This window comes from Silene latifolia, chromosome 10 (assembly GCF_048544455.1).
Source record: "Silene latifolia isolate original U9 population chromosome 10, ASM4854445v1, whole genome shotgun sequence".
Classification (NCBI taxonomy): domain Eukaryota; kingdom Viridiplantae; phylum Streptophyta; class Magnoliopsida; order Caryophyllales; family Caryophyllaceae; genus Silene; species Silene latifolia.
Genome location: NC_133535.1, coordinates 150775592 through 150801833, shown reverse-complemented (window position 1 = coordinate 150801833; position 26242 = coordinate 150775592). Strand labels below are relative to the sequence as shown.

Here is a 26242-nt window from a genome sequence, read left to right as displayed (position 1 = left end):
CTTTGGGTCTAAGCAGTGATATGCACTTTGTGTATTCGAATAACCTACAAAAATACATGCGATGGAACGGTTTTCTAATTTATGTGTCATATATGGTCGGAGCCATGGGTAGCATAGACTCCCGAAATTGTGTAATTTATTATAATCCGGTTGTATATTATGTAATTTAAAATAAGGGGTGTCTCCTCCCAAACCTTTTGTGGGAAGGCGATTAATTAAGTAAGTAGCGGTACAAAAGGCGAGAGGCCAATAGGACGTGGAGAGGCCGGCATGATTCAACAATGCAAGGCCGGTTTCGACGATGTGCCTATGTCGTCGCTCAGCGTAGCCATTGTGTTCCGGTGTGTGTGGAGGACTAGTGCTATGCGAAATACCATTGATAAGAAGCGATTAATTTAGTTTTACGTACTCTCCACCATTGTCACTAAAAAATTGTCGTATGGGTCGATTGAAATACTTTTCAACTAAGGCTTTAAATTGCAGAAATATTGTAGTGGTTTCGGACTTACGTTTTAAAGGGTATAGCCATACATATTTAGTATAGTGGTCAACGAAAATTATATAATACTTATAATGGTCGTAAGATTGAACCGTACTAGTCCAAAGATCAGAAAAAAGCAAGTCCAGTGGTGCGTGCGAGGTAAATGATGAAACAGAGAAGGGCAATTTTGTGCTCTTCGAAACACAACACGAATCACAGTGATCAAAATTAGGAATGCGAAAAGAGAAATTTTTATTGATAAGTTTGGTTACATCGTTTGTGGGATGACCTAACTTATGGTGCCACGAAAGAGGCGTGGTTCCTTTCCACGAAGGAGGCGTGGTTCCTCTAGGATGAAGCGCGGCCTGATTGACGACGGGTGGTGGTTGCCATTCATACACTCCCTTGGTTGCTCGGCCCTGGAGAAGGGTTTTCTGGGTTTGACGATCCTTTACAAAGAAAAAATTGTCAGTAAAGAGAACGTAAGCATCGTTGTCATAGCATAACTTAGAAATTGAAATTATGTTACGAGAAATTTTTGGAACGTGAAGAACATGTTTAAACTGAAGATTGTGCATCGTAAACGAACCTGTATTGGCGATTTGGAGAGCCGAGCCATCACCTATTATGAGGTCATCGAGACCGTCATAGGGTGAGTGAAATGCGAGGGTATCCAAATCATGTGTCAAATGGTGCGACGCGCCACTGTCGAATAAAAAGTTGGGGTTTTGAGCGGTGTTAGCAAACGGCGGATTGGTGGGAACGACAGGTGCATATGACGAGTTGCCGTAGTTGGCAACATGGGCTTGCAGTGGGACCTGCGTTGGAGCATTGTGTTGACGGTAGTTGGGTTCAGGAAACGTGATATTGGGAAAGAGTTTCCGGAAAAGAGGGCAATTAGCGATGACATGACCCACTTCTCGACACCATTGGCATCGACTTTTGAAGGGGCGAGGAGCGGACTGGTTGTGTTGTTGATATTGAGAGGTGGGTTGATGATAGGTGGTGGCCGATTGGTGATAGTTGTTGGCCGATTGGTGGAAGTTTGGTGTGGTTGATGGACGAGGATTGCCACGTTGGTGATGGGTATGTCGATAGGCAGGATTGGCAGATGGTGAGAAGTGATTTTGGGTGGTTGGGTTGTCATGTTTAATAAGAAGTTCATGTTGCAACAATTTCTCGTGTAGTGCCTCGAAGGTTATAGGTGTATCGCGGGCACGAACGGTGGTGATAACGGGTTTAAAGGTCTCATAATCAAGACCTTTTAGGACTTGGGCAATAATATCTTCTGGGTCAAGGATTTTGCCCATAAGAGCTAATTGGTCGACAAAAACTTTGATGGAGTTCATGTAGTCTGAGACGGTTTGTTCCGTAGTTTTGGTTATGGAATCGAAGCGTTCTTTTAGTTGCATGATATGAGCCCGAGAGGAGTTGACGTAGGTTGAAGCAAGGATATCCCATGCTTCCTTTTGCGGTTTTCGCTCTTACAATTAAAGGCTGTAAGGCAGTAGACAAGGTACCCATGAGGGCACCAAGAATTAGTCCATCCTGTTTGAGCCATGTCAAAAAGGACGGGTTTGGTTGTTGAACGTTGTTAGCGTCGGTGATGGTTTCGTTTGGTGGTTGATCGGTGCCGGTTACGAAGCCAAGAAGGCTGAAACCAAAGAGTATATTAGTGAGTTGAAACCGCCATGCGGTGTAGTTAAGAGGGTTAAGCTTAACACAATGGTTGAGGTTAAGCGATGTTAATGGTTTTGTGGATTCATGAGGATTTGGTACGACAATGTCGTTATGGTTGATGTTACCTGCCATGGCAATTGACGGAAGAAAGACAGAGGACGAAGAGGTGCGGCGTTTGAACGAAAGGGGTTTCGGTCGAAGATTAGGGTTGGATCGATGTGTGACTTTTGATACCATATAGGACTTGAAGATTTATGGGAATAATGAATTGTATTAACAAAGCTAATGATACAAGGTTTATATAGTTTACAATATGTGCAAAATAAGGTAAGAACTATAATTACAAAAGATTTGGTATGCTATATTTACAATATACAAAGATTTGAGTAAATATTTCCTAAGTGCAGGAAATATGGTTAATAATAACAAACAAGAAAGAAAATAAGGATAAAATAATAAGAGTACTGTTGGAGTACTGTTCTGGCTACAGTAGAAGAAGTTGAGACTTTTTAAAGAGTATGGATGTAAGATGTACAGTATTCTATAGAAATCTTTTGCGATATTTAATTATGATGTATGTTAATAAAAGAGTACAACTATGTAACTAACCGCAAAATAATATTAGAATTCGGCAAAAAAAAAAAAAAATTGTGTCACCTCAAACCAAAATTCATACATTCGCCCCTGTATATACTCCCTCCATTCAACTCCACTTTGTATATATGGTTTATGCACAAATATTAAGAAAACTATATTATAGTATTAAAAGTACAACAAATAGATAGAAAGCATTAGGATTTTGTATAATTTGTGGGTCTAAATAGTGAAATTATAGTATTATAGTAATAAAAGTATAACCAAATAAGGAAATGTGCAATATAGAGTTAAATGAAAGGAGTAATATTAATTACTCGTAATAACATAGTGTTATTGGCCGTCAAAGTTTATTTGGTTAAATTTAACGACCTACTAGGAGCGAGTTAAACTAAGTTATAACTCATCAAAATTTAGTCCAAAAAGGAGGGCACACGTACACCGTATAAAACAAGTGATATTCAATAGTTAGTCAATTTACTACAAAAGTTGCAGACAAACAAAATCTGGCGCCAAAATATATTACCCAGAAACGGCTTTTATCACCACTACATAATTGAACCCAAATTTCATACACACAACACTTGAAAAATGATAACTTTGGTAAAATACACATTTTCCCCACCTCAAATTCTGAGTTTTTCACCTCAAATTCCACCATATACACCAAATACTTGTTCTTCTGCAATAAAGTTTACAACTTTACAGTTAAAAACAGCTTTTTTCTGGCCAATTAAGGTTAAACATCCCAGAAATGTGTTAATTATGAATAAATCTACAAGGGTTTTAGGTGATGTTTCTGAAACAGGTATGAAGTTCTTTCAGGCATTTCAACAAACATGTTATCTGCATTGCTATATGTTGTAGATTTGTGTTTTTTAAGCTGTAATGTTAATTGGGTTTGTGGTTTGATCTCTCAGGTGACCTTTTTTCGCTTTTACGGGGATTGGGTGTTACTGAAAAGGAAGCTGAGGCGATTTTGGTGAGGAATCCGGGTTTGGGGTTGGTACCTGTTGAATTGATTCGTAAGCGAGTTTGTGACTTGAAGTCAATTGGATTGGATGAGGTTGCGTTGTCTAGGTTGATTTGTAAGAACTCGGAGATATTAACAGCGGAAGAGGTTGGATGTTTGATAGAATTTTTGCGAAGTGGTTTTGGGAAAAAGATCGAAACTGTTCAAATTGAACGTCTTTTACGAGGGAATGGAGCTCGTCTTGTTGGCGGGTTTGATGAAAAGGTGAGGTTGCTTGTTGAATTTGGCGTCTCTGAGGAGAAGATTGGTCATGTTCTTAATAATGTCAATCTTAGTAAGGCCATTTGTTTGCGATCAAGTGAAGAAATGAAGAGAATGCTAACGTTTTTGAGCCGTTATAATGCTGTTGGTATAATTGCTAAGCGCCCTTCTATTCTTCACTATGATTTGGATACCCAGTTGGTTCCCCGGATTGGGTTTCTTCAAAGGTTGAGCGAAGGTAATACAGATGGTGTAGGAGAAGCTCTAAATCGGCTCCCTGCCATTGTAACTTACAGCGTAGAGCATCTTCAAAATCATGTCGAGTTCTTTAGATCATATGGCTTAACCGATCAGGAAATCTTCAAGATTGTGCTTGTTTTTCCGAATGTAATGAGTGCAAGTGTAGAACGGAAACTGAGACCTAGAGTAGAGTTTCTCAAGGACTGTGGGTTGGATACAGGAGAGGTTTACCGCTTCTTGGTTAAATCACCTGTATTTCTCGGGTTGTCGTTTGAGAGAAACTTGTCTTTGAAGCTGGCAATGTTGGTTAAGATTGGGTATGTGTATAGAACCAAGGAGCTTGCCATGGCAATGGGAGCTTCGAGTAGAACCAGGTGCGAGTATTTGCAGCAAGTAATAGGGTTATTCCTGAGCTATGGCTTTTGTTGTGACGATATAGTTGCAATGAGCAACAAGCATTTTCAGATACTGCAATACAATCCCAAGTCACTAGAGGAGAAGATGGAATATTTGATTGAAGAAATGGATCGTGAAATTGGGGAACTTTTGTCGTTCCCTGCATTTCTTGGGTATAATCTTGATAAGAGGATTAAGCATCGGTACGAACTGAAGAAAAAGATTGTAGGTGAAGACATGTCTCTTAATAAGCTTTTGAGTGTAGCTTCTGAGAAATTCTCGAAAACAAAGAAGGATGATTTGGTCCAAGTGAGCAGCAAGTTGGATGAAACGGACATTGAGACTAATGAACTGGTAAGGATGTCAATACCTTTCTCTGTGTTCCAATATGATGACGAAAATTGTGAATGATTGACTATCTGACACACGTGTAAACATCGTATATATGGCAGGTTTGTGAGTTAACACTTTGATTGCCACTGCACAAATTTGGGTTTCTACTAGACGTTCACAGGGTAAGATTGTCGTAAGTGAGAATCATCGAGACATTAGGGTAATATTGTTTTTATGTTGCTCATTGCTTCAAGCCTACTGTAAGTTCGTAACTTTGTAAGCATTGAGTAGCCTGTCAGTAATATTAGTCAGCGAAATGGGTTCATATTTCTTAGTTGTCTTTCCTACATCTTCTAGTACTTGGTATATGCGAAATCCATTATTTTATTTTTGACAATTACTAAATTTATTTCTGGCTTAAAGCTTGTTTTACTATGTGAGTCTTGGCATAACAATCCTCCTGCATTTTTTGGCAGACATAGGTCTCGGTTTTCCATCAGGCTGTTTTAACTTTTAACAAACGTCTTTTCACGTTGAGCGGGCTAGTACATAAAGATAGAACCATTAAATCATAGGGTTTTATTTTGTGGACATTTTCTTTCTCAGAAGTAAATGCCTTGGTAGTGTCATCGCTGGTCTACTGTTATAGATAGCATTGACAGGCCTGATCTCTTAAAGTTACTTAGTCTTGTACATGTATTTTCTAAGTGCGGAAACGGAAACTCATCAGCAACTCTAGCACACTTCTTAGTTGGTGGTGTAATATCGGTGTTCTACTGTTCTAAATATCACTGACAGGCCTGATCAGTTAATGTTACTTGGTCTAATACTTGTATGGTCTAAGTGCAGAAAGTCATCCGCAACTGTAGCACACTTCTTAGTTTCTTACAAGATCTTTAGACTTTAGACTGGAAACTTACGCTGTTTGCGAGGTGGAAATTTTCTGGGTTCTTAAATATGTGTTATCCAAGATGTCTAAGAAGCTTAGCAGTTAGCACTTAACTTCGATGGTATGAAGGATACAGTGCTCACATTTTCCGGAAGTAGAAATACATTCTGGCAGGAAAGGAGTTACAACTGAAAATAATTTACTGGTAAAGCAACTACTGGCAAACCGACTCTTGAATTGGCTAGGCAACTCTTGGCTTTGGGGAGAGATTCAATCAGAAGACGGTGATAATACAAATCTTAGAGACAAATTGCAGAAGATTACAGCAAAATCCCTCGAGGTTTAGCATTTTCTGGGAACTGAAAGCTGACATCTTGATGAGGAGGTATTTCTTGTCATCAGTAACAAACATATATTTTTATCATTAATTAACATATTTGCTCATCGATTTGAAAACAAATACATATTCGCTCTGGCCTTCATCTGTTTCTAATTAGTCTCATGAGAGACGTCTCGTAATAATATAATGTCAGGCCAATTAGTTTTAACTAAGATCCTCACTTGTATACCCATGACTCCATTAACCCACTAAAACATGAAATTAAAAAATAACTACCCGTGATACGGGTCTGTCTCATAAATTTAGTGGTTTCTGTGAAGCATAAGAATGCAGCATAGATCACAGGGGTTGCAGTGGAGATGGCCAACACGGGTGCACAAGGGTAAAGATTGTGTCAAATTCAGTATTCAAGTGCCAATTCCAGGACCTGCTGCACTGATTGATCACTTCCAGAGTTTGTGCCTGCACATTACATATTAATATCCGATTGTTGTATCTCAGGTACAACACCGCCTTTTCATGTGGATGGAAGGCCAGTAGACAAGCTATATCACCATACCTGGATTGGGTATCAATCCGGTTAGCACTCACAAACTCCATCTCACTGAATCGTACATTATACTTTAAGCACCATTCATTTGCATTGTAGTCTTTGAGGTCCCAAATTATCACCCTGTGTTCCCCATTAACACGCACTAATTGCGACACTTGGAGATTCTCTTCGCATATTCCTAAGCATTCCGTCTCATTGCTCTGACCCTCCTCGTGAAGAGGGGGCAGATCAATAAAGCCGCGTTGGTTGTTGCAACCAAATGGGTCGAATGTTAGAATACTTTTTTTATTAATAATCCAGTGGAGCTTTTTTCTAAAGGTCACCGAATTAGTACTGTATTTTTCATAGACACCAAACCTAGTGGTAGATAGAACCTCTAGTTTGCTCCATTCACCAGTCTCAGATGAAAAGACAGCCGCACTGAACTCGTCAGAGTTCGACATGTGGACAAGTTTGTAGTGCAGCTTGAAATCCCTAACCCCGGTTTCACTAGGATCAGCTTCATAGGTAACTAACCCAACCAAACCTGAATTCCAGTAGCTACTTGGTGCAGGAGGCAGCTCGGTCCACTTCTTCGTTACAAGATTACAAATGCAAAAGGTAGTACCTTTACCACAACAACAAAAGCAACAAAATTTTAGTCCAAAATGATTCAGGGTTGCCTAGAATGATCGTCTTATGGAAAAAGAAGAAAAGTCGAACAACATAGGCAATAAAAGGAAAAGGAAAGGAAAAAGTAGTACCTAGACTTTTCTGTAGTAATTCAAACGACACCCATCTATCATAGGCGACCACTAAATCTTTAGTGGAAGCCACAATATCAGCTGTATCGCCAAATGGGAGAAAATCCAGCTCGAAACTCGTCCTTGACAAAAGCACTTTCTGATCTGTAATAGCATCAAGTTTAGTATGAACAGGATGTGATGTGATTGTAACACTTGGATCTGGTTTAACATCATGGTATGCAAAGTATCTGAACTGATGCAGGAAAGTAACAGCCTCCTTTGCATGACCAAGACCCGACACACCCTTGTGTCGATCAATGAAGCGGCTCCTAAAGTAAGCATCAGAGATAAGCGACAACCAGCGTTTGCATTGATGTGCGGACTCACAGGTCGGTACCCTTACGAGAATCTCTATCAGTAAGCTGTCTGTAAGATTGTTTATGTTATAGTTTGCTGGTTCATCTGGTATGACTGATATAGCCATTGAAGGAGAATCTGCCATGTTTTTGTGAGTTTGAGAATTGCTGGTTGAATCATGTAAAGCATCTAAGATACTTTAAACTGAATCGAGATTCCCGAGCTTTTTTGTCGGAACCAGTAGCTAAGTTAACATGTGCCTGGATTCGTTGGAACTTAGAATATTGCTTAAAAATGCAGGTAATGTAAGACTTGAATCAAGTTAACATGTGCCTGGATTTGTAGTCTTTGTTGTGTTTGGTTTACAAGTTAGGTGGGACTTAGAATATTGCTTAAAAATGCAGGTTATGTAAGACTTGAATCAATTAACAATTGCTTATGTTTTGATTCATTGGAACTTTGGACTTTCTTGATGCAACCATTACTAAGTGACATGACCCACGTTCTATCTTCCTCTGCCAGCTAATTGGAATACCCTGTTATTTATACGGTTTCTGGCTTTGGTGTCAAATGAGCCATGACGACATTAAAATCCTGTATTTGAATATTCTTTTTTTTAGTTGGTCTTATTTATATGAAAATGTATGTATAGACGTCATAGGCTCGAGACCTTTGATTACGCAAAATGCAATAAATTCGATTAAAGTAGGAATTATTGAATGGGTTTTTCCATCATGTGCTCAATGGGTATATGATAAGGAGGCAATTAAGAAAAGAGTCGCACGACTTACACCAATATATCATGAGATTTTGAATTATGAACACATAATTACCATAATTAAAGAATTGATGGTGTAACTCTCTCCCAACATATGGAATATTTTGGGAGGTATTATAGACAATTATTTTTGTTTCATAGTTTTGTACTACCTCCATTATCATATGATATACCCATTTTATTAAAATACTCCACTCATATATTTAACAAATGGTTACATCATACAAAACGGAGGAATAGTTAACGTTTCAAATTTGTAAGTCCAGACCATTGTCTTCTGGATTTTGATGATGCATGTTATCTAATTCCACTTGTTGTCTTTCTACATTTTACATTTTTATTGAACTTGTTATAGTTGTAGTGACAAAGTAGTCCTAATCTGACCCGAATTCGGATTAAATCGGATGGTCTAAGAAAATATAAATTTTCATTTAACTTGTTATAGTTGTAGTGACAAAGTAGTCCTAATCTGACCCGAATTCGGATTAAATCGGATGGTCTAAGAAAATATAAATTTTCATTTAAAACGGCACTATTCATCCTAAACTTAATGATCAAGTATATGATGGCAAATAAAGAACTAAGGGTATGATTATCAGTCAGACTCACCAAAGTCTTAAAACTCTGCCACATTAATTTTCCACTAACTTTTAGTAATATTTTACTAGTTTGGATACCCGTGCGTTGCAACGGGCTAATTAACTTAGTTAAAAAAAAATGGTTATAAGGTCTTAATATTTACATCTTATCTCTAATCATTTATTTAGATATGATCAAAAGTCAAAACATCTTATTTAAGAGACGCAAAAGATGTTAGGTTGATACTTAAGTTCCAAGGATGCCTCATATTTATAATCATAAGACCACTACATCTTATGTTAATCTTTCGATGTGGGACAATTCTATTATTTTTATATAATCCTACATTATTTTTCAATGTGGGACATATAACATACTAAGAAGTACACAATTTTATATATGTACAAATTATATGAAATCTATACGCTAATGATATCATTTTTACCACGAATCAAATTATGTTATTTTCATAATTTTCTTAATGATATTTTTTTGCCAAATGAAATGTAAAATTTTTTATATAAAAATTAGAAACATCACTTGAATATAATATAGGAAATAAATTTTATAATAATTAAAAGATTCTCCACTTTATTTTTTACATCAAAAAATATTATTTATAATACTTTCCTAAATTAATTTTTAAGATCACCCCACCTTATGTGAATTTTCTAATGCGGGACAATTCAACTATTTATATGTAGTATGTTTACTACACCTACATTATTTTTCAATGTGGGACAAATAACACACGAAAAAGTACACCATCTTTTTTGCACCTATTTCGATATCCAACCCGATTTAATAATGAGAAAATATTATACTATCTATTTATATTTGTACGTTTTTTCCATTTTTTGTCATAATTAAAATATGTACAAATGATATGATTTAAATTATATTTTTTTTCCTAACACGACTTTTAAGATGTAATTGAGGGACAATAGAATGTATAAACAAATGCAAAATATTTCTTTTTTCTGTTGCGATTTTGATTAATGGTTAAAAATTATGATGTATTTTAGTTACTGAAATGTAATGAGGCATAATAATTACCTATATTTGAAAGTTAAAAAGATTTAATTCTACTATTTATCAAAGTAAAAAAGCTCATTATTGATTTGTTTGTGGATTCAAAATCTTTTTATGCAACACTTGATTGTATTATAATTCATAAATTTTCTATTTTAGTACAGAGATTATCATTATATGACACAAACAAATTTATGTATATTTAGCACCCATTTTATTTTTTAATTATGACTTTGTCTTAAATAAAGTTATTATACTATCGATTGTCTTAAAATAAATATTATAATATCACTAATATAGTAATATATAATCGCTTTTATAAATATCTACGTGATTAATATTTGTATGGTATTGTTGTAACTAAGGTTTGCCGTTAATACAAACTCTTATAATAACTCTCTAAGATAATTTTTAAGCGATTCAAAAGATTTTGGGTTGATACCCCTAAGTTATGACTCATATTTATAATCATGTGATACCTCACCTCATAATAATCTTCTAATGTGGGACAATTCAACTATTTATATGTAGTATATTTACCACACCTACATTATTTTTCAATGTGGGACAAACAATATACTTAGAAATACACCATCTTTTTCACACCTAATTCGACATCTAACCCAGTTTAATAATAATAATAAGCAAATACTATAGGACTACTATTTATTAATATTCGTATAATACATTTTTTTAACTTCTTATCGTAATTAAAATATGTACAAATAATATGATACTATATTCTAATGCTAGCATTTATTTACCACGAATCTAATTATATAATTTTTCAAAAAACAATTATGTTACTTTGTTGCTAAATGAGATGTACAAGTTTTTATATAAAAATTATAAACATTACTTGGACATATAAAAAATATATATATCATATCGTGGAGTTAATGATATAAACTCTTAAGAGTTATCCAAGACAATGTTTAAGAGACTCAGAAGGTTTTGGGTTGGTATTTAGGTTCTAGGGATACCTTCTATTTATAATCATATGATCACCCACCTTATGCTAAACTTTCTTGAGACAATTCTATTATTTATACGTAATATATTCACCACACCAACATATTTTTCAATGTGGGACAAATAACATACTTAGAAATACATCATCTTTTTCGTACATAATTCGACATCTAACTCAGGTTAATAATAATGAGCAAATACTATACTCCCTCGATTGAAGACCAAATACAACATTCCTTTTTTTACACTATTCATGAACGAATAGAATCTTTACGATTCCTTGCAATATGTAAGACCAAATATGGTCATGTGGGATCTTATTTGATTCACCTATAAAGTACAATGAGAATATCAAATTTTAAATTTTTTATAATGTAAACTTAAAGATATTTACATTGTAATTTGTGTCTTGGCAAGTGTGTAAATGAAAATGTTGTATTTGGTTTTGAATGGAGGGAGTACTATTTATTAATATTCGTACGTTTTTTTTATAATATTTTTTTGGCAAATGAGATGTATAAGTTTTTATATAAAGATTATAAACATCACTTGAATATAATACATAATATAGAAAAAATATGTATATATCATACTGTGAAGATAATGATATAAACTCTTAAGAGCTCTCCAAAACAATACTTAAGAGACTCAAAAGGTTTTTGGTTGGTATATAGGTTCCAATAATGACTTCTATTTATAATCATAGGATCACCCACCTTATGTTAATCTTTCGATGTGGGACAATTATATAATTTATACGTATTATAATCACCACACTAACATTGTTTTTCAATGTGGGACATATAACATATTAAAAGAAGTACACCATCTTTAATACTCGTATGTGCAAATCATATGAAATTTATACTCTAATGAAAGCATTTTTTGCCACGAATCTAATTAAATTATTTTCATAATTTTTATAACGACATTTTTTTGCCAGATGAAATGTCAAAGTTTTTATATAAAAATTAGAAACTTCTCATGAATATAAAATAGGAAATATAGATATTATAATAATTAAAAGATTCTCCACTTTATTTTTTATGTGTAAAATATTATTTATAAAACTTTCCTAAATTAATTTTTGATGATGTGGACGCTCTAGAATCGCTCAAAAAAACTCTCTTTTATGTATATACTAGATTTAATGCCCGGGCAATGCCCGTGCCAGTTTGTAATATCTTATGATTATGGTATAATGATATTCGCAGTTTTTTTTTTTTTTTTTTTTTTTTTTTGCATTTAATTATGCTGAATTGAACTTATATATAGAAGCTTAGCTTTTTTGTATTGAACTTAAATAAGCTGAAGTGAACTTATAGGAATTTAACTTATAACAAAAGGGGTATAAATTGAGCTTAAGTTTTTTTTAACTGAACTTATAAGAGTTGAACTAAACTTATAGGCGCTTAACTTTTCTGAACTCAACTTATAGGAGTATAATGTTTCTCAACCGAACTTATAATAGTTGTACTGGAAAGTGAGTGACTTTAAGACCAAAAGAAAAGAGCCTAACTACTAAAATTTTGCATCTAATTTAAATCTAACTCTGATCCCAAGTGATTAAATTAGATGAAATAAGTTAAACTAAAACATGCCTAGATGCACATTCCTATATATATTGTTCAATCGTGTATAATATAGTACTGAAAGAGTCTGATCCAAACTTATGCTACTTCGTGCGGTGTTCTACTCGTACATAAACTGAACTCCGATTCGTATATTTTACAATTATATACTTATTTCTTAATCAACATCAAAAAATATATACTTATGATATGCACAGAAAATATAGAGCAATTAACTATTAAAATTGATTTGTTCAGAATTGTTTAGTGAATACTTCTTCTCAGCCAATATAAAGAATGAACTTTACAATAAAAATAAGTATAGTTAAAGTCTTATAAATAATATCTACGGAATAAGTTATATTAAAGTATATGACACCGAACTAATGTCAAATTAATTTAAATTAATTTAAATTGACTTTATCAAACTTAAATTACCTTAACAAAATATAAATTTAACTAAATTTAATTAATTTAAATTAACTTTACTTAAGTATTAAATTGAACTAAATTGAGTTGCGGTGAACTGAATTTAATGAAGCTAAAACTGAACTTAACTTAACTTAGAAGTTAGAACTAAGCATTGAATTAAACTTAACTTAACTTAAGTTAAGTTAAGGAAACTATCTAGACTAAAGTAAACTTAACTAACTTGAATTGAACTTAATATGGCTAAATTAAATTTAACTTAACTTATTTAGTATAGCTAATTGAAGTTAACTTAACATAATAAAGTTGAAGTAAAATACAGTAAATTGAAGTGATTTAAAAGTAAGCCAAACAAAACAGAGGTGTAAGCAATCATTTTTTTTGTCCCTCTTTAATTAAAAACTAATTGACCCGTATTGTCCATAAATTCCCATCCACAAATACGATTATACATCCAGTTGTACCATAAACATTGTACAACCAAGTATAAGAATTCGAGCTTATATGTATTCTTTCTGAGTTAATTCAAAGTTCATGTTTTTAATGTGTAAATGGATGAGCCCAATATTTTCTAATAAAGCGCATATTGTTTAACATAAAGCTCGGATACTTTATCACAAAGCTCATATTTTACACCGTACAACATATACAACTGTCGTATACAACAACAACAACAACAACAACATCAGAGCCTTAATCCCAAAATGATTTGGGGTCGGCTGACATGAATCATCCTTTCGAACCGTCTATGGGTGAACGCAAGCCTCAAAATGCGAATAAAAAAAGGGAAGATGAAAAACAAAAAGGAAGAACGAAAAATGTAATGGAAAGGCAAGGTAAACTTAGGGGTTTTAAAATCGAATTCCGTCTTTCTTTTATAAAAACTTAAAATTTAAATCGAGAGAAAAGATTAAAACGATTTTTAAAAACCGAAATAGAGTTAAGGATCCGGAATGAACCGGGTAAAATCTATAAGAAAGTGGTTGGTGAAAAAGTGTAATAAAGGAGAGAAAAATAAATAATTTAGTTTCTTTAAATTAAATAAAACAAAAAAACATTAAATCTGTCAAAAAACATCAGATACTAAAAATCCACATGTATCCTTTCCCTCCACTGTCGTATAATCCATGAATTGCTTCCCATTTTGAAATATAAGTAAACCCCATTCATAGAAAATAATGTTTCTCCATTGTGACGATGACTTACTTTTTAAGAAATTGAGAGCCCTTTTTTTGTGGCATATTGTGTTGTTTTCGTAATTATTTTATCGTTTTCAAAGTGACTTTTATTTAATACCCGTATTCATAAAGAATAGACTTATTTTATTCCTGATTGTGACTTAAAACCCATTTTTACTTTCAATAATTTAATTATAAATTAATCTCTTAATTAACTTATTGTGAGACTATAACATTGACTATAGTTTTATATATGATTTTGTATTTTTCTTTTAATGATTCATAATGAACTACTCGTTAAATGAAAGATCCATATTTATGTCACCTCGCCCAAAAACAAAACATCCAGAAATCAAATACCACTCGTTTCGACTTTAATAAGAAGTTTGTGCATTTTCAGACATTATTTAAAAAATTAGAAGTCCTACTTATACCAGTTCTACCTATATACGCAGTTTTCTATATGTGAATTACTCCACAATATTGCAAATTCTACGTAAACCTCCGCACAATATTCCACATATATAAACTTCTGCTTCCATAAGTTTTCTATGAACTTATCATTACCACTCAAAATAAAAACTCCATAACATGTATCCTCTTAATTAATCTACGACATCACTTATTGAGCCGTCTAACATAATTATCAATTGTCACTTACAAAACCAAACATACTATTCCATCCAATTCCAATTGATCGTTTGATAAAAATTTCCTAATGAGAGAATGATTGACATTAAAAGAGCACTTATAATAAATATTCGCGTCGGAGTTACAAACCCATGTCATACAATTCAGCTGCTATATATGTCATCCAACATTATCTCAATATTCGCATTAGCGGCGCGCACACGTGTCATAATTAAATTATTGAACAGAAATTTTGGTGAAAAAGCTTCTCAAATACGGAGTAACTTAGACACTCGTAGTATTCATTGTGTTGAAATGGCTTCTCTACTAAATCATCAAAACATTTAAACAGTTTGTCCGAAAAAATTATGCCTTATTAATTAAACTTGAATACTCGATTGATTAGTGCGGAGTAGAATGCATAATGACACAACTACCTTGTCTGAAACAAATGTTCTCGTATTTTTTTATATGCGTATATAAGGGAATAAAATTAGTGTATAAAATACCATCTTACCCTTAAATTTTGGAACTTATAATAAATACAAATCTGATGACAAATTGTTTTTCGGATAACTATGAGACAATCTCAATCCATATTGAACTACTCTCAATTAAAAAGAGAAGGTGATGCCGTAAATTGACCCATAGTGCGATACACGGTTAATATAGAAGGAAACAAAATATACACACATAGAAACGACATTATCCTATCGCAAAAATATTTCAATAAAAAAAATATTAACTCCAAAAAAATTATTTGTATATTTGTTCCATAACTCTGCAAAATTGTAAATATTTGAAAATTTGCTCCATTAAATACTTACCTTTTCCAATATAAATAATGGAAGATTCGCTTCACGCACGAATTAGAAATTTATAATGTTATATACTCAATTTAATATGGTACCTGAAATTCAACCAAATTGTACTATTAGTATGATTGACATAGTAAGGAAACACGGTAATAATATAGCAATACGCATTACTATCAGAAACTAAAAGTTCATTCAACAGGTAGGAGAAGAAAAAAATAAAAGAAGCGAGTAAAAAATCGGTGTTTCAAGTTTTCTCCAAGTGGAGATTTCTATTTATATGTGTAGTGTTAAACATGTTTGGAGTCACGTAAACTCCTTTCGCTATTATTAAATTGATATTATATTGTATTTGATAGACATGTTGTAACCGTGAAATTCTATAGGTATAGAAACACAAATTATTTTACCAGAGGTATAATATTCTAGTTGTATTATAGTTGGTCTTATCTTCCACTTATAATGTCCTAATCAAATTCACATTCACATATTATATTATTATATTAATCTTATCTCAGCTCGGAGTAGTTCGTAAAACTTGGAGTCTCTATAATCGCTCGAAAAAAGCTTCCTTTATTAATATAGATAGATAGATAGATGATGTAGATATAGACAAATACTAAAGGGTATAATTTAATCGCATAGGTCCTTTGGTATAGTATTGTATAATTTCATCGTGTAATGTTCAATCTGATGGTACAGTTTGTAGCTTATGTATACATAAACTCTCATTTAAGACGACATTATCCGTCCGACCGTCTTAAGCTCAAGACTTGTCACATGATTAGAATAAAACAAATGTATAATCCATGAGGAAAAGCAACAGATTTGTCTTATATGCACAAGTTGAATGATACTTAACCGGTTTTATTGTTAAGATAAATGTAAGGGAGATTTGCGCCCTGCGCTTTTTGACTGAAATTGGTTGAACTGAACAAAGTTGTTTTTTTTAATATTATACATGTAGGGAGTGGAGGAGATAAATAATTCATTGCCATTAAGAGTCCTTTTGATTGATGCTTCTACGTAAATGCTTTTTGCACCTCACCATTATCCATTAAAATGATCAACTGTAATCTGATGGCTAACTTGATCGTCCGTGCTATGAAGGCTCCCTTTGGCGATGCAATGAATAACCATTTTGGTGGTGTACCTGAGCTCTTTGTGGTCGTAGACGTAATTCCGAGGATAAACACTAAAGATCCGTACAAAATACTTGGTATAAGCAGTAATAACTGACGATGAACCAAACTTGGATAAGTTCGTATAGCCATACTATTATTTTCATACTAAAGTCATACACATAGCCCTACATACACTCCTAAACATGGAATTTGTTTTTCATAATAGAATTGATGACAAACTGAACATGGATTAGTTTGTACAACCATAAATACACACACACCTTGAACATGGAAGGGCATGTAGCTCCAGCCTGCAGGTTACACTTATACGTAGTACTCTTCTTTTGAGTTTTTTTTTTTTTTTTTGTTTTTTTTTTTTTAATATTGTTAATTCGCAATGGCAATTTTAGAAAAAAAAAATATCTTATGATGGCAGTAAGAGCTTCAAACTCGTAGGGAGTGTTATCATTATGCTCTCCCAGAATGGGCCTCCCCGCCGGTTGTTAGAACGACGCAAGCCGGGCCGGGCCGCTCAAGAACATAAACGGGTTGAATTACAATTTCTGATTGAGCAATTCTGTGCGTCAGGAAAGGCAGGAAAGGATAGGCTTGATTTTGTAGCCCTCGTTCCTTTCCTCTGTCCAACCCACGTGAGGCTCATCCCCGTTCGAAAGTAGCGAGCAGGAGGCTCGTGTGATTCGTCTCTTTCATTACTGACGACAACAGTTCTTGGAACAATTTCAAAGAACCCGGCTTTTTTCGGCGCTCCCGAACAGAGCTCATTCCCTTCAGTTCTCGTGGGCTCGGCCAACAGCTAATAGAAGCCGTCGAAAGCGCATTCCTGTGTTCTTATCTGAGCAGGGAAGCTCGGGCAGGGAATCAGGGTCGTCTCTCGACCAGAGTGTAATTTATTGATGTATTATAAAATAAAATTTAGTACAACAAAAACCATTTGTCTATCTTTATATAGACCACCAATAATTATACTACTAATAGAACTAATATCATATACACAGATTACTTTACATGTTAAATCAATATAAATATAAATTAATGGTATAGACTACAAAACTCATAGCAAGTTTTTCACAACTCACCCAATCATATTGACTAACTGAATCACCCGTTTCGAAATCTATCGTTCTTTGTGTATGTTCAAGTAGAATCGTGAATTCTTTGTCAATTGTGCATATAGTACCTGTAAAACAAAATTAAGTAGTAGAATATTAGAGAACCAAAAAAATTAAGAAGAAAGAACATCAATTATACAGTTAATAGACTAATCATTAGATTATGCGTGTTGGTAAATTAAATAAATAGAAAAGACTTCAAACAAATAATATAAAAAGAAACACAAAAGATTTAATATATGCATATCATGAGAATGAAAGTCAGACTTTATATAAAAAATTATTAGATTGTTGACAACGTATAAAAGTCCTTGCCAATATCATAGTTTTATACAAACACAACATCAAATTTTATCTTCTTATTATAGATATGGTTTTTCTATTATTACTTTACTAGGTTTAGTGCCCGGCTTCGCCCGGGCTACCTCTATTTACCGTTAAATTTTATTTTCAATGAAATAAACTATATTGGAGTTGTCTAACTCACACGTTTACTATTAGTAATATATTTTTCTATGTCATATCTTGTAATTATGATAAAATGTAAAATTTATTTTCAAATTATGAGACACGTTCTCTACCCCGCTATTAATATTATTACTTTCACGACATTCTTTGTTAATATCATTACGTTCACTACTCCCGTGGTTACTATTGTTTCTTTTACTAATTCCTCTATTTTTACTGTTAAATTCATTATTCCCGTTATTTTATCCGCCCTATATTTAAATAAATAAAATATTTTTTTGAGTCGATTGGTTATTTAATGTTTATACTTTTTCTCATTGTTATCAGTGTTACTTTCACTACATTCTTTGTTATATTCACTACTCTTACTGTCATTATTATAACTGTCACTACTTTCACATTAATACCGTTAATTTTATTAATCCCGTTGCTGCTACTATTACTTTTACTACATTTAATTTAATTTATAATTCTATGATGATACTAATTAATTCCATAAGTGGGGCATGTTAATTTTAAGGAAAATCACTATATTATTGTGTTTTCTAAATTTAATTACTTTAATTTAATGTAGTTTCCATAAATATTCTTCATCAAGGCATCTTTTTATTATACTTTTAACCAAAACTATATAATATTTACATTGAGATCCCTTTATCAGGTCCATCACACGGTGCTATCGATTTAAAACTATATAGTATATTTAATTTGTATAAATTTCTTTAATTACATTGAAGTCCCTTGGTTTCTGGAATTAATATATAGTATTGATTTGTGAACTCTATCTTCTCAATGTATCATAGTAAATAAGGTAGTTCGTAAAACTTGGACTCTCTGTAATCGCTCGAAAAAAGCTTCCTTTAATAATATAGATAGATATAGATTGTTCAGACTTTCTTCAAACTCACCTCAGATTTTATAGATTATCCCTGAGACTGAACTCAGATTCTACTTTTTCATTACACTTTTCTTGTAGGGTTTTGAATAAAAAGAAAAAAAATAATAGTTTAATACATGGAAGTCTTTTATTAGTTGTCATCTCTAAAAATGTGGGGTCAAGACTTTGGTAGATTATTGAAAGTCTTGGGTGAGTAGTTATCAATTAAATATCAAGACAAGTTGAGTAGTTATCCTACCTCGAGAGCAAGCACGCCAATCACGCAATCCAATAAAATAGCTCCTCACAAAACCGTCACCTAAATATATAATAATATAATTTAATTATTAATTATTCGATTCTTTAAGTAATAAAGTTAATTATAGTTTAATTGCTTTAATTATATTTCTCGTATAATTACATACTAATTAATCATTAATTACGATAATTCATTTACTACGTAAATTATCCATTAAAAACCCGTCTCAAACCATTAATTAAATTCCGTCTTAAAACAACCCAAACTAATTATTTTATTAGTTATAAAATAATTATTATACAACTAATAAGGAGTTATTATATTAAAAACCCGACTTCCCAAAACCCGAGTCAACACCCAAATAAAAACCCGACTTTTATAATTAATGAAACCCAAATACCCAAACCCAAGTAACCACCCGTGAATACCAACAACCCACATAACCCCATATAACACGGTATTAACCGTGTTTGACACCCCTTCCTTAACCCGCTAAAACCCGACTCCACAAGCCACCACTGACACCTCTCCACCTAGCCACCACTAGCCTGCACCACGACGCACCCAGACAACCATTAACCACCAGCCACACCGTCTCCAGCACCCCACAATCTCACGCCCTAGAAGCTCCCACGACACCACCCATCAACAATCAAAACCAACAAACACCCTCTTTAAACACACGGTTTTCAGCCACCAAACACAACCCCACGACCACCAGTGGCCACCACCGTGGTCTCCCATGACCCACGGTGGTCCCACCACTGGCCACGACCTCTCACGGCAACCCACATCCACCAAAACCGACACCCACAACTCCTAAAACCCACTTTGTAACACCCCCATTTATTTAGGAGCCTTTAGCTAGACATTTCCAAATAAATAGGACTGTTACCATCTCGGTTTCCCGAGGTAGTGAATAACAAAGTCCAACTCACCAAAGTACTTTAAATTAAAACTTAATGATTTCATGTTTATTACAACTTAACCAACTAAAACCTAATAAAAATACTAGAGCGTCAAAGGAAGATGATGTAGGGGAAGGTAATGATCTTTTTTTTTGGTTTAATAATGTAGTACATGCAAATGGTGGAAGGTTTGGTTCATATTTTTTTCGACAATTGTTCCTAATTAGTGGGTATGTTTTTTCAATTATTATGATCTTTCGTCGTTTTAGGGTTTATTAATTTGTTTGTTTGTTTCATCGTTGTTAGGTTCTCTGAATGTGGTAACAACCGAGGAGATTGAGGGTGAAGGACGAGGAAAGAAAGTTGTTGCCAGAAAAGTCAGAGGGAAAGGTAAGGCGGTGGTGGTGGAAGAGGATACAGCTGAAGATCTGGTAGGTCAGAGAAAGGGGACGAAGAAGGTGACTTTCAGCATTGGGAGTAGCAATAGTGAGAGGAAGGGTAAGACTGTTCAGGAAGAGGAAGGGAATGACGAAGAAGATGAAGAAGCAGATGAAGAAGAAGCGGATGAAGACGAACAGGAGGATGGTAATGAAGAAGGCAAGTTTCTGCTTTAGTATGTTTTTTTTTATATTTTCAATTAATTTGACGACATCATAATAATATGTTCTTTGGCAACGAAAAGATGGTGTTGATGCCGCTGTGAAGATGGCGGTAAAGCTTGGAAAAGGCACGCTGAAGAAGAAAACGGTTGTAAAGCCAAAGGAGGTAACTAAAGGTAAAACCTTTTGCTAGTATATTTGGTTAATGGTAAATGGAATGGGCGTTCGTATTTTATGTGACCATTTTAAATCTGAATGTTACAGAATTGAAGTGATTACAAATTAAACTATGATGTTGACATTTCCTAGACTAATAACTTTTAATGGTGCAGATCATCCACTACAGGCAAAGGCGTTGAAAGTTGTAAAGGGGAAGGCAGAGACTGGTGAAGGATCCAAGAAGCGGAAGGGGGATGACTCGTCTATTGTGCTGGCCAAGTAAGTTGATTATAGGCATTTTATTGAAGATGGTGACAAAGTGTGTTAAATTGGTTGTCTATATAGTGTGTGTGTGTTGATTCTATGAATTAAGCGTAGCTATAGCCCTGACAAATTCAGTTTAAATGGTTTCAAAATGTAAGTATCTTAATTAACTAAATTTGTTACGAGTTTGGTTTATAATGTATTTTGGTTCGAATAATCAATCAAAATGGTGTCAAATTCTGGTAAATTGGGTGTATTTTTGGGTGTGTTTGGGTTATGAAATGTAGACAATTTGATTAAGAATGTTGGCAACTGAGAATATTAATATGCCAATTTGAAGGTAGCCTGACTAAAATGGTGCCAAAATGTGTTTAATTGGGTGTAATTTTGACTGGTGTTATTTGTAACCAATTATCATTTGGTTGTTGCATGATAATAAATGGTGTCAAATATTGGTAAATTGGGTGTAGTTTTTGGTGTGTTTGGTTTGTAAAATGTTAGCACTTTGGTTGATAATGTACTTAGGTTAGAATAATCAATCAAAATGGTGTCAAATTGTGGTAAATTGGAAGTATTTTTTGGTTTATTTTGGTTGTGAAATGTTGCCAATTTTATTAAGAATGTTGTCAACTGAGAATATTATTGATATGCTGAAGGTAGCCTAACGAAAATGGTGCCAAAATGTGTTTAATTGGGTGTATTTTTTGTCCTTTATATGTAATTTTGACTTGTGTTATTTGTAATCAATTATCATTTGGTTGTTGCATGATAGTAAATGATGTCAAATATTGGTAAATTGGGTGTAGTTTTTTTTGGTGTGTTTTGTTGTAAAATGTTAGCACTTTAGTTAGGAATGTCATTACCTAGAATATTTTACATATGCCGACTGAGATGGTAACAATTTTGCTAAAATTGGGGATAATTTGTGTATATTTGTTAAATACTTTAGTGTCCAATTTGTTAAATTATGTAGTTATATTACAAAAAGTCCAAAAATAGCTACAATATATGTAATGCTGCATTGTGTTATTTGTAACCAATTATTAATTGGTTGTACCATGGGTAAAAATGGTGTTAAAGTTTTCTAAATTGGGTGTCATTTGTCTGTGTGTTTTGATTGTAAAATGTTACCAACTGGTTTGTGTATGTTTATTAAATACTTTTGTTTTCTGTTTGTTAAATTATTTAGTTATATTACAAAAAGTCCAAAAATAGCTACTATATATGTAATGTTGCATTTTGTTATTTGTAACCAATTATGAATTGGTTGTACCATGAGTAAAAATGTTATGAATTTGCTTAGGAATGTTGTTAGGTGACATTGTTTTACAGATGTTGTGAGAAGCCTGTTACAATAAGCCCAAAATTAGCTACTATATATATAATGCTTTATCGTGTTATTTGTAACCATTTAATAATTGGCTGTACCATGATTTAAAATGGAGTCAAAGATTAATAAATTGGGTGTCTTTTATGTGTGTGTCCTTGATGGTAAAATATTAGCAATTTGGTTAGGGATGTTGGCAGGTAGCAATAATGTCGTTAGAGATCTTGTTATTTGTAACCAATTATCATTCATTTGTAGCATGGCCAAAAATGGTATCAAAGTTTGGTTTGGAAAATGACACCACTTTGGGCACGAATGTCATCAACAATAATGTTTAAAAAATGGTGTCAAAGTGTGGATAATTTGGTGTTTTTACGGTCTCAAATATTAACATGTGGTGCATTTATGTCGTAGAAAAAATAAGGAGGTGGATGGCCATGGATCACCAAGGCAATTGTTCACTCTGATTGGTACTCTAACAAAGGCTCAGAAAAAGGATGTGGAGGACATCGGTTTTGGTGGCCTGCTACAGTGGAAAACACATGCTTTTTATCATCAAATGGTAGATTGGCTGCTCCATAAGTATGATCCGAGTTCACGGATGTTCTTGTATAACTGCCATGTCCAATTTGTTCTAACCAAGCATGATGTCTACGATGCCTTCATGCTACAGTGCACCGACAAGACGATAGAACCAAAGACAGGGCAGGTTTTGGGCCAGATTTGGCGTGAAAGTTTCAAGGTCGCGAAGAAAGATGAAATATCACTAGAGAAGGTTAGACAAGGGATGTCGGGTCTGCCTGACGGAGGTGCTGATTTTAAGAAAATGTTCGTGGTGTTTGCTATGGGGACTTTCCTGGCACCAACAGTGCACACTCGTATGGACTTCCGCTTGGTGAAAGCAGTGGAGGATGTGGATGTATTTCACAACTAGACTGGTGTTCATTGGTGCTGCTACGTCTCAACCAAGCAGTGGAGTCGTGGAGGTCCAACGACACGAAGAGTGTATAAGGTTGTCTTATGTTCCTGCAGATTATGTACTTCCACCGCCTGACCGGGTGGGGAGAGCCAGAGAAGACTAGCCTACCGCTTGTTCAACATTAGACTCTTGAACGTTTGAAAGAGAGAATGACCCAGGAAGTAGCTGCATACCCGGATCATCGCGGATTTGGGATTGATATTTGGGAGCTTGGCACGTACCCAATATCAAGGCAGCAGGTCAAGAGGCTCTACCGGAGGGTAGCTGAGCATGAGTCGTCTTCAAGGGCACCTCCATCCAGGTTTGTCAACCTCCCGCTACCTGAAGGCGTTCAGACATATGAGGAATTGCAGGCCTTCTATAATGATGTAAGTTATCCCCTCTTTTTTTTTTTTGTTAATGTTTGTATCTTCAGTCAGTATGTGACCATCTTCAACATATACCTCCTATTATGATTACGTTATTCCCTATCTGGATAGGTCCGTGTCCGCAATTTGATGACGACAAGGAGGAATCTTTCAGTGGTCTCCCTGATGCACAAGACCCTCAGGTAGGAGTTGGCAGCCCAGGAAGGTGGTGAGGAGCTTCAGTCAGGTTCTGTGACCAGTGCTGGTGGTGAAGGACAACAATCCCAGGAGTCATTTACGCAAGCGTTGGCTAATCCGGAGTTTCTTGCTGCTTGGAATGCTCTTGGTGAAAAGTTTGATGCCATAATCGATGTGGACATGGTGCAGCCGCCTTCATTTTCCCTTGGCCACTGTCCCGAAGTAGTAGAAATGCCGACTACCACCCGAAGCAGGGGGAGGAAAGCCACTGTCCCGAAGTAGTAGAAATGCCGGGTTTTTATTGGGTCTCGTTATGGATATTGCTTATGGCCCTGATGTATGGCCTTATTTTGGATTTTTATTATCGCCCCCAATGTGTGGGCTTATTTTCGGACATGTTCTGTGGGTTGGTTTTTTAGTATGTATAGCTACTAATTTCGTTTGGCCGTCATCTTTGGCCTGTGTTTTGGACATCGTATGTTAAGTTTGTATTTGTTATATATTTGTGTTCATTGTTTATAGTCTATAGTTTCCATCAATTATGTTACGAAGTTGTATGTGGTCACATATGTTCATAGGATGGCAAACATAAAATTAGATATGGTAACATAATTGATGCACATAAAAAGTAGTGAGAGGGTTGATCTATATCTCTTTGAACAAAATTATCTATACTTTTAACAATGATGTTATCAGAATTGTATATGGTTACATATATTGAAAGAATGGCCACATGACATTGACGCGTATTAAGCAAAAATGAAGCCATTATAATTAGAAATGAAAGGATGTTCATCGTATAATTGATGGTATCATATTGTGCAACAATGAAGACATTACTTAAGCTTATATGCAACTTGTAATTCCCATTGTGTAATAGAAAACTGCAAATGAGTTGCCATCTTTATACCTTATGTTACCATTTAAGACAAAGCTAACAAATTGTACAAAAATGGTCACATAAATTCAGTACATTAAAGAAGTTGTTGCACTTGTCCAACTTCCATAACATTGTTTGGAAAATGGCAGAGCACATATTTCAAAATGACAAATATCAGGCCATTGAATAAGTGCTGACAAATTATACACATAATGGTCACCAACATTAATATCTTCCAAGCCCTATGGCTAAGTGGCAGTTGTAATAGTGCGTTGTCGTTTGTAAAAGGTCAAAATGTTATCTACTCTAAGACGTTCACAGGAGATGAGGTATTGGGGTGTACGGCTCCCAATCATTCGAAGTAGCTTTTTTCGCTTTCTTCTTCTTACCCAGGCCGCTTTTTTTTCTTGCGCTCCTACCTTTCGTAGTAACACGGATAGGATCAAGAATAGGACGGCCCTCAGTTGTTTCAGTGGTTGTTTCCGCATCCATGAAAAGCTTCTGCAGCAGCGTAATTACTTCAGCGTTGGCCGTATCAAAGAAGTTCTCGACAATTAACCTTGCCGCCATGACATTCTGGATCTTTGTTATGAGATTGTTGACGTTTGTAAGTGTTGAATGTCGCCAATTAATTGCCTCATTTGCAGCACTCCGGCGCATGTCAGAAGGTAGTAAGCGTTTTCACACCTCCGTTTTGGCAAATTTGATCCACCGCCTATGTATGTAACTAGCTGGGATCTCCGGGACAGAATGCATGTGAAGGACACGTATGATGTGGTAGCATATCATTCCCATAACTTGGTACTTCCTACAAGTGCAATGGCACAAGTTGTTGACACAATCATAAGTAACCTGATGGGGAGATCCCTCGTTGCCAACCGTGTCCACCGTATAGATTAAGGTGGAGTCTTCATGGG

General features: G+C 34.5%; 2 protein-coding genes across 3 annotated transcripts; one reads left to right on the top strand and one right to left on the bottom strand.

The window, feature by feature from the left end:
* Positions 1 to 3161: 3161 nt before the first annotated feature.
* Positions 3162 to 8279, top strand: LOC141606380 (transcription termination factor MTERF8, chloroplastic-like). 2 transcript variants are annotated; one of them, XR_012526701.1, is made up of 5 exons: positions 3162 to 3563; positions 3676 to 4979; positions 5078 to 5140; positions 5808 to 6232; positions 6689 to 8279. XR_012526701.1 is itself a non-coding variant. In XM_074425484.1 (3 exons), exons 1-3 carry the CDS (start codon positions 3347 to 3349, stop codon positions 5096 to 5098), a joined length of 1542 nt encoding a protein of 513 aa, XP_074281585.1. In that variant the 5' UTR covers positions 3162 to 3346; the 3' UTR covers positions 5099 to 5284. The 2 variants fall into 2 exon arrangements, 1 of the variants encoding a protein (XP_074281585.1); XM_074425484.1 differs by lacking the exons at positions 5808 to 6232; positions 6689 to 8279 and having other exon boundaries at positions 5078 to 5284.
* On the bottom strand, positions 6220 to 7967 carry LOC141606382 (putative F-box/kelch-repeat protein At1g15680). Its single transcript, XM_074425486.1, has 2 exons — positions 7484 to 7967; positions 6220 to 7347 (listed from the first exon to the last, which is right to left on the bottom strand). The coding sequence occupies exons 1-2, from the start codon at positions 7965 to 7967 to the stop codon at positions 6527 to 6529; spliced, it is 1305 nt and encodes a 434-aa protein (XP_074281587.1). The 3' UTR covers positions 6220 to 6526.
* Positions 8280 to 26242: the final 17963 nt, after the last annotated feature.

What these genes read in the sequence shown, in the direction of transcription:
- LOC141606380 (XM_074425484.1), top strand. Translation starts at nt 3,347, where the DNA reads ATGATAACTTTGGTAAAATACACATTTTCCCCACCTCAAATTCTGAGT. An exon ending in AGGTGATGTTTCTGAAACAG is followed by an intron (nt 3,564 to 3,675) that starts GTATGAAGTTCT and finishes TTGATCTCTCAG; the next exon opens with GTGACCTTTTTTCGCTTTTA. An exon ending in ACATTGAGACTAATGAACTG is followed by an intron (nt 4,980 to 5,077) that starts GTAAGGATGTCA and finishes TATATATGGCAG; the next exon opens with GTTTGTGAGTTAACACTTTG.
- LOC141606382 (XM_074425486.1), bottom strand. Translation starts at nt 7,967, where the DNA reads ATGGCAGATTCTCCTTCAATGGCTATATCAGTCATACCAGATGAACCA. An exon ending in ATTACTACAGAAAAGTCTAG is followed by an intron (nt 7,348 to 7,483) that starts GTACTACTTTTT and finishes GTTGTGGTAAAG; the next exon opens with GTACTACCTTTTGCATTTGT.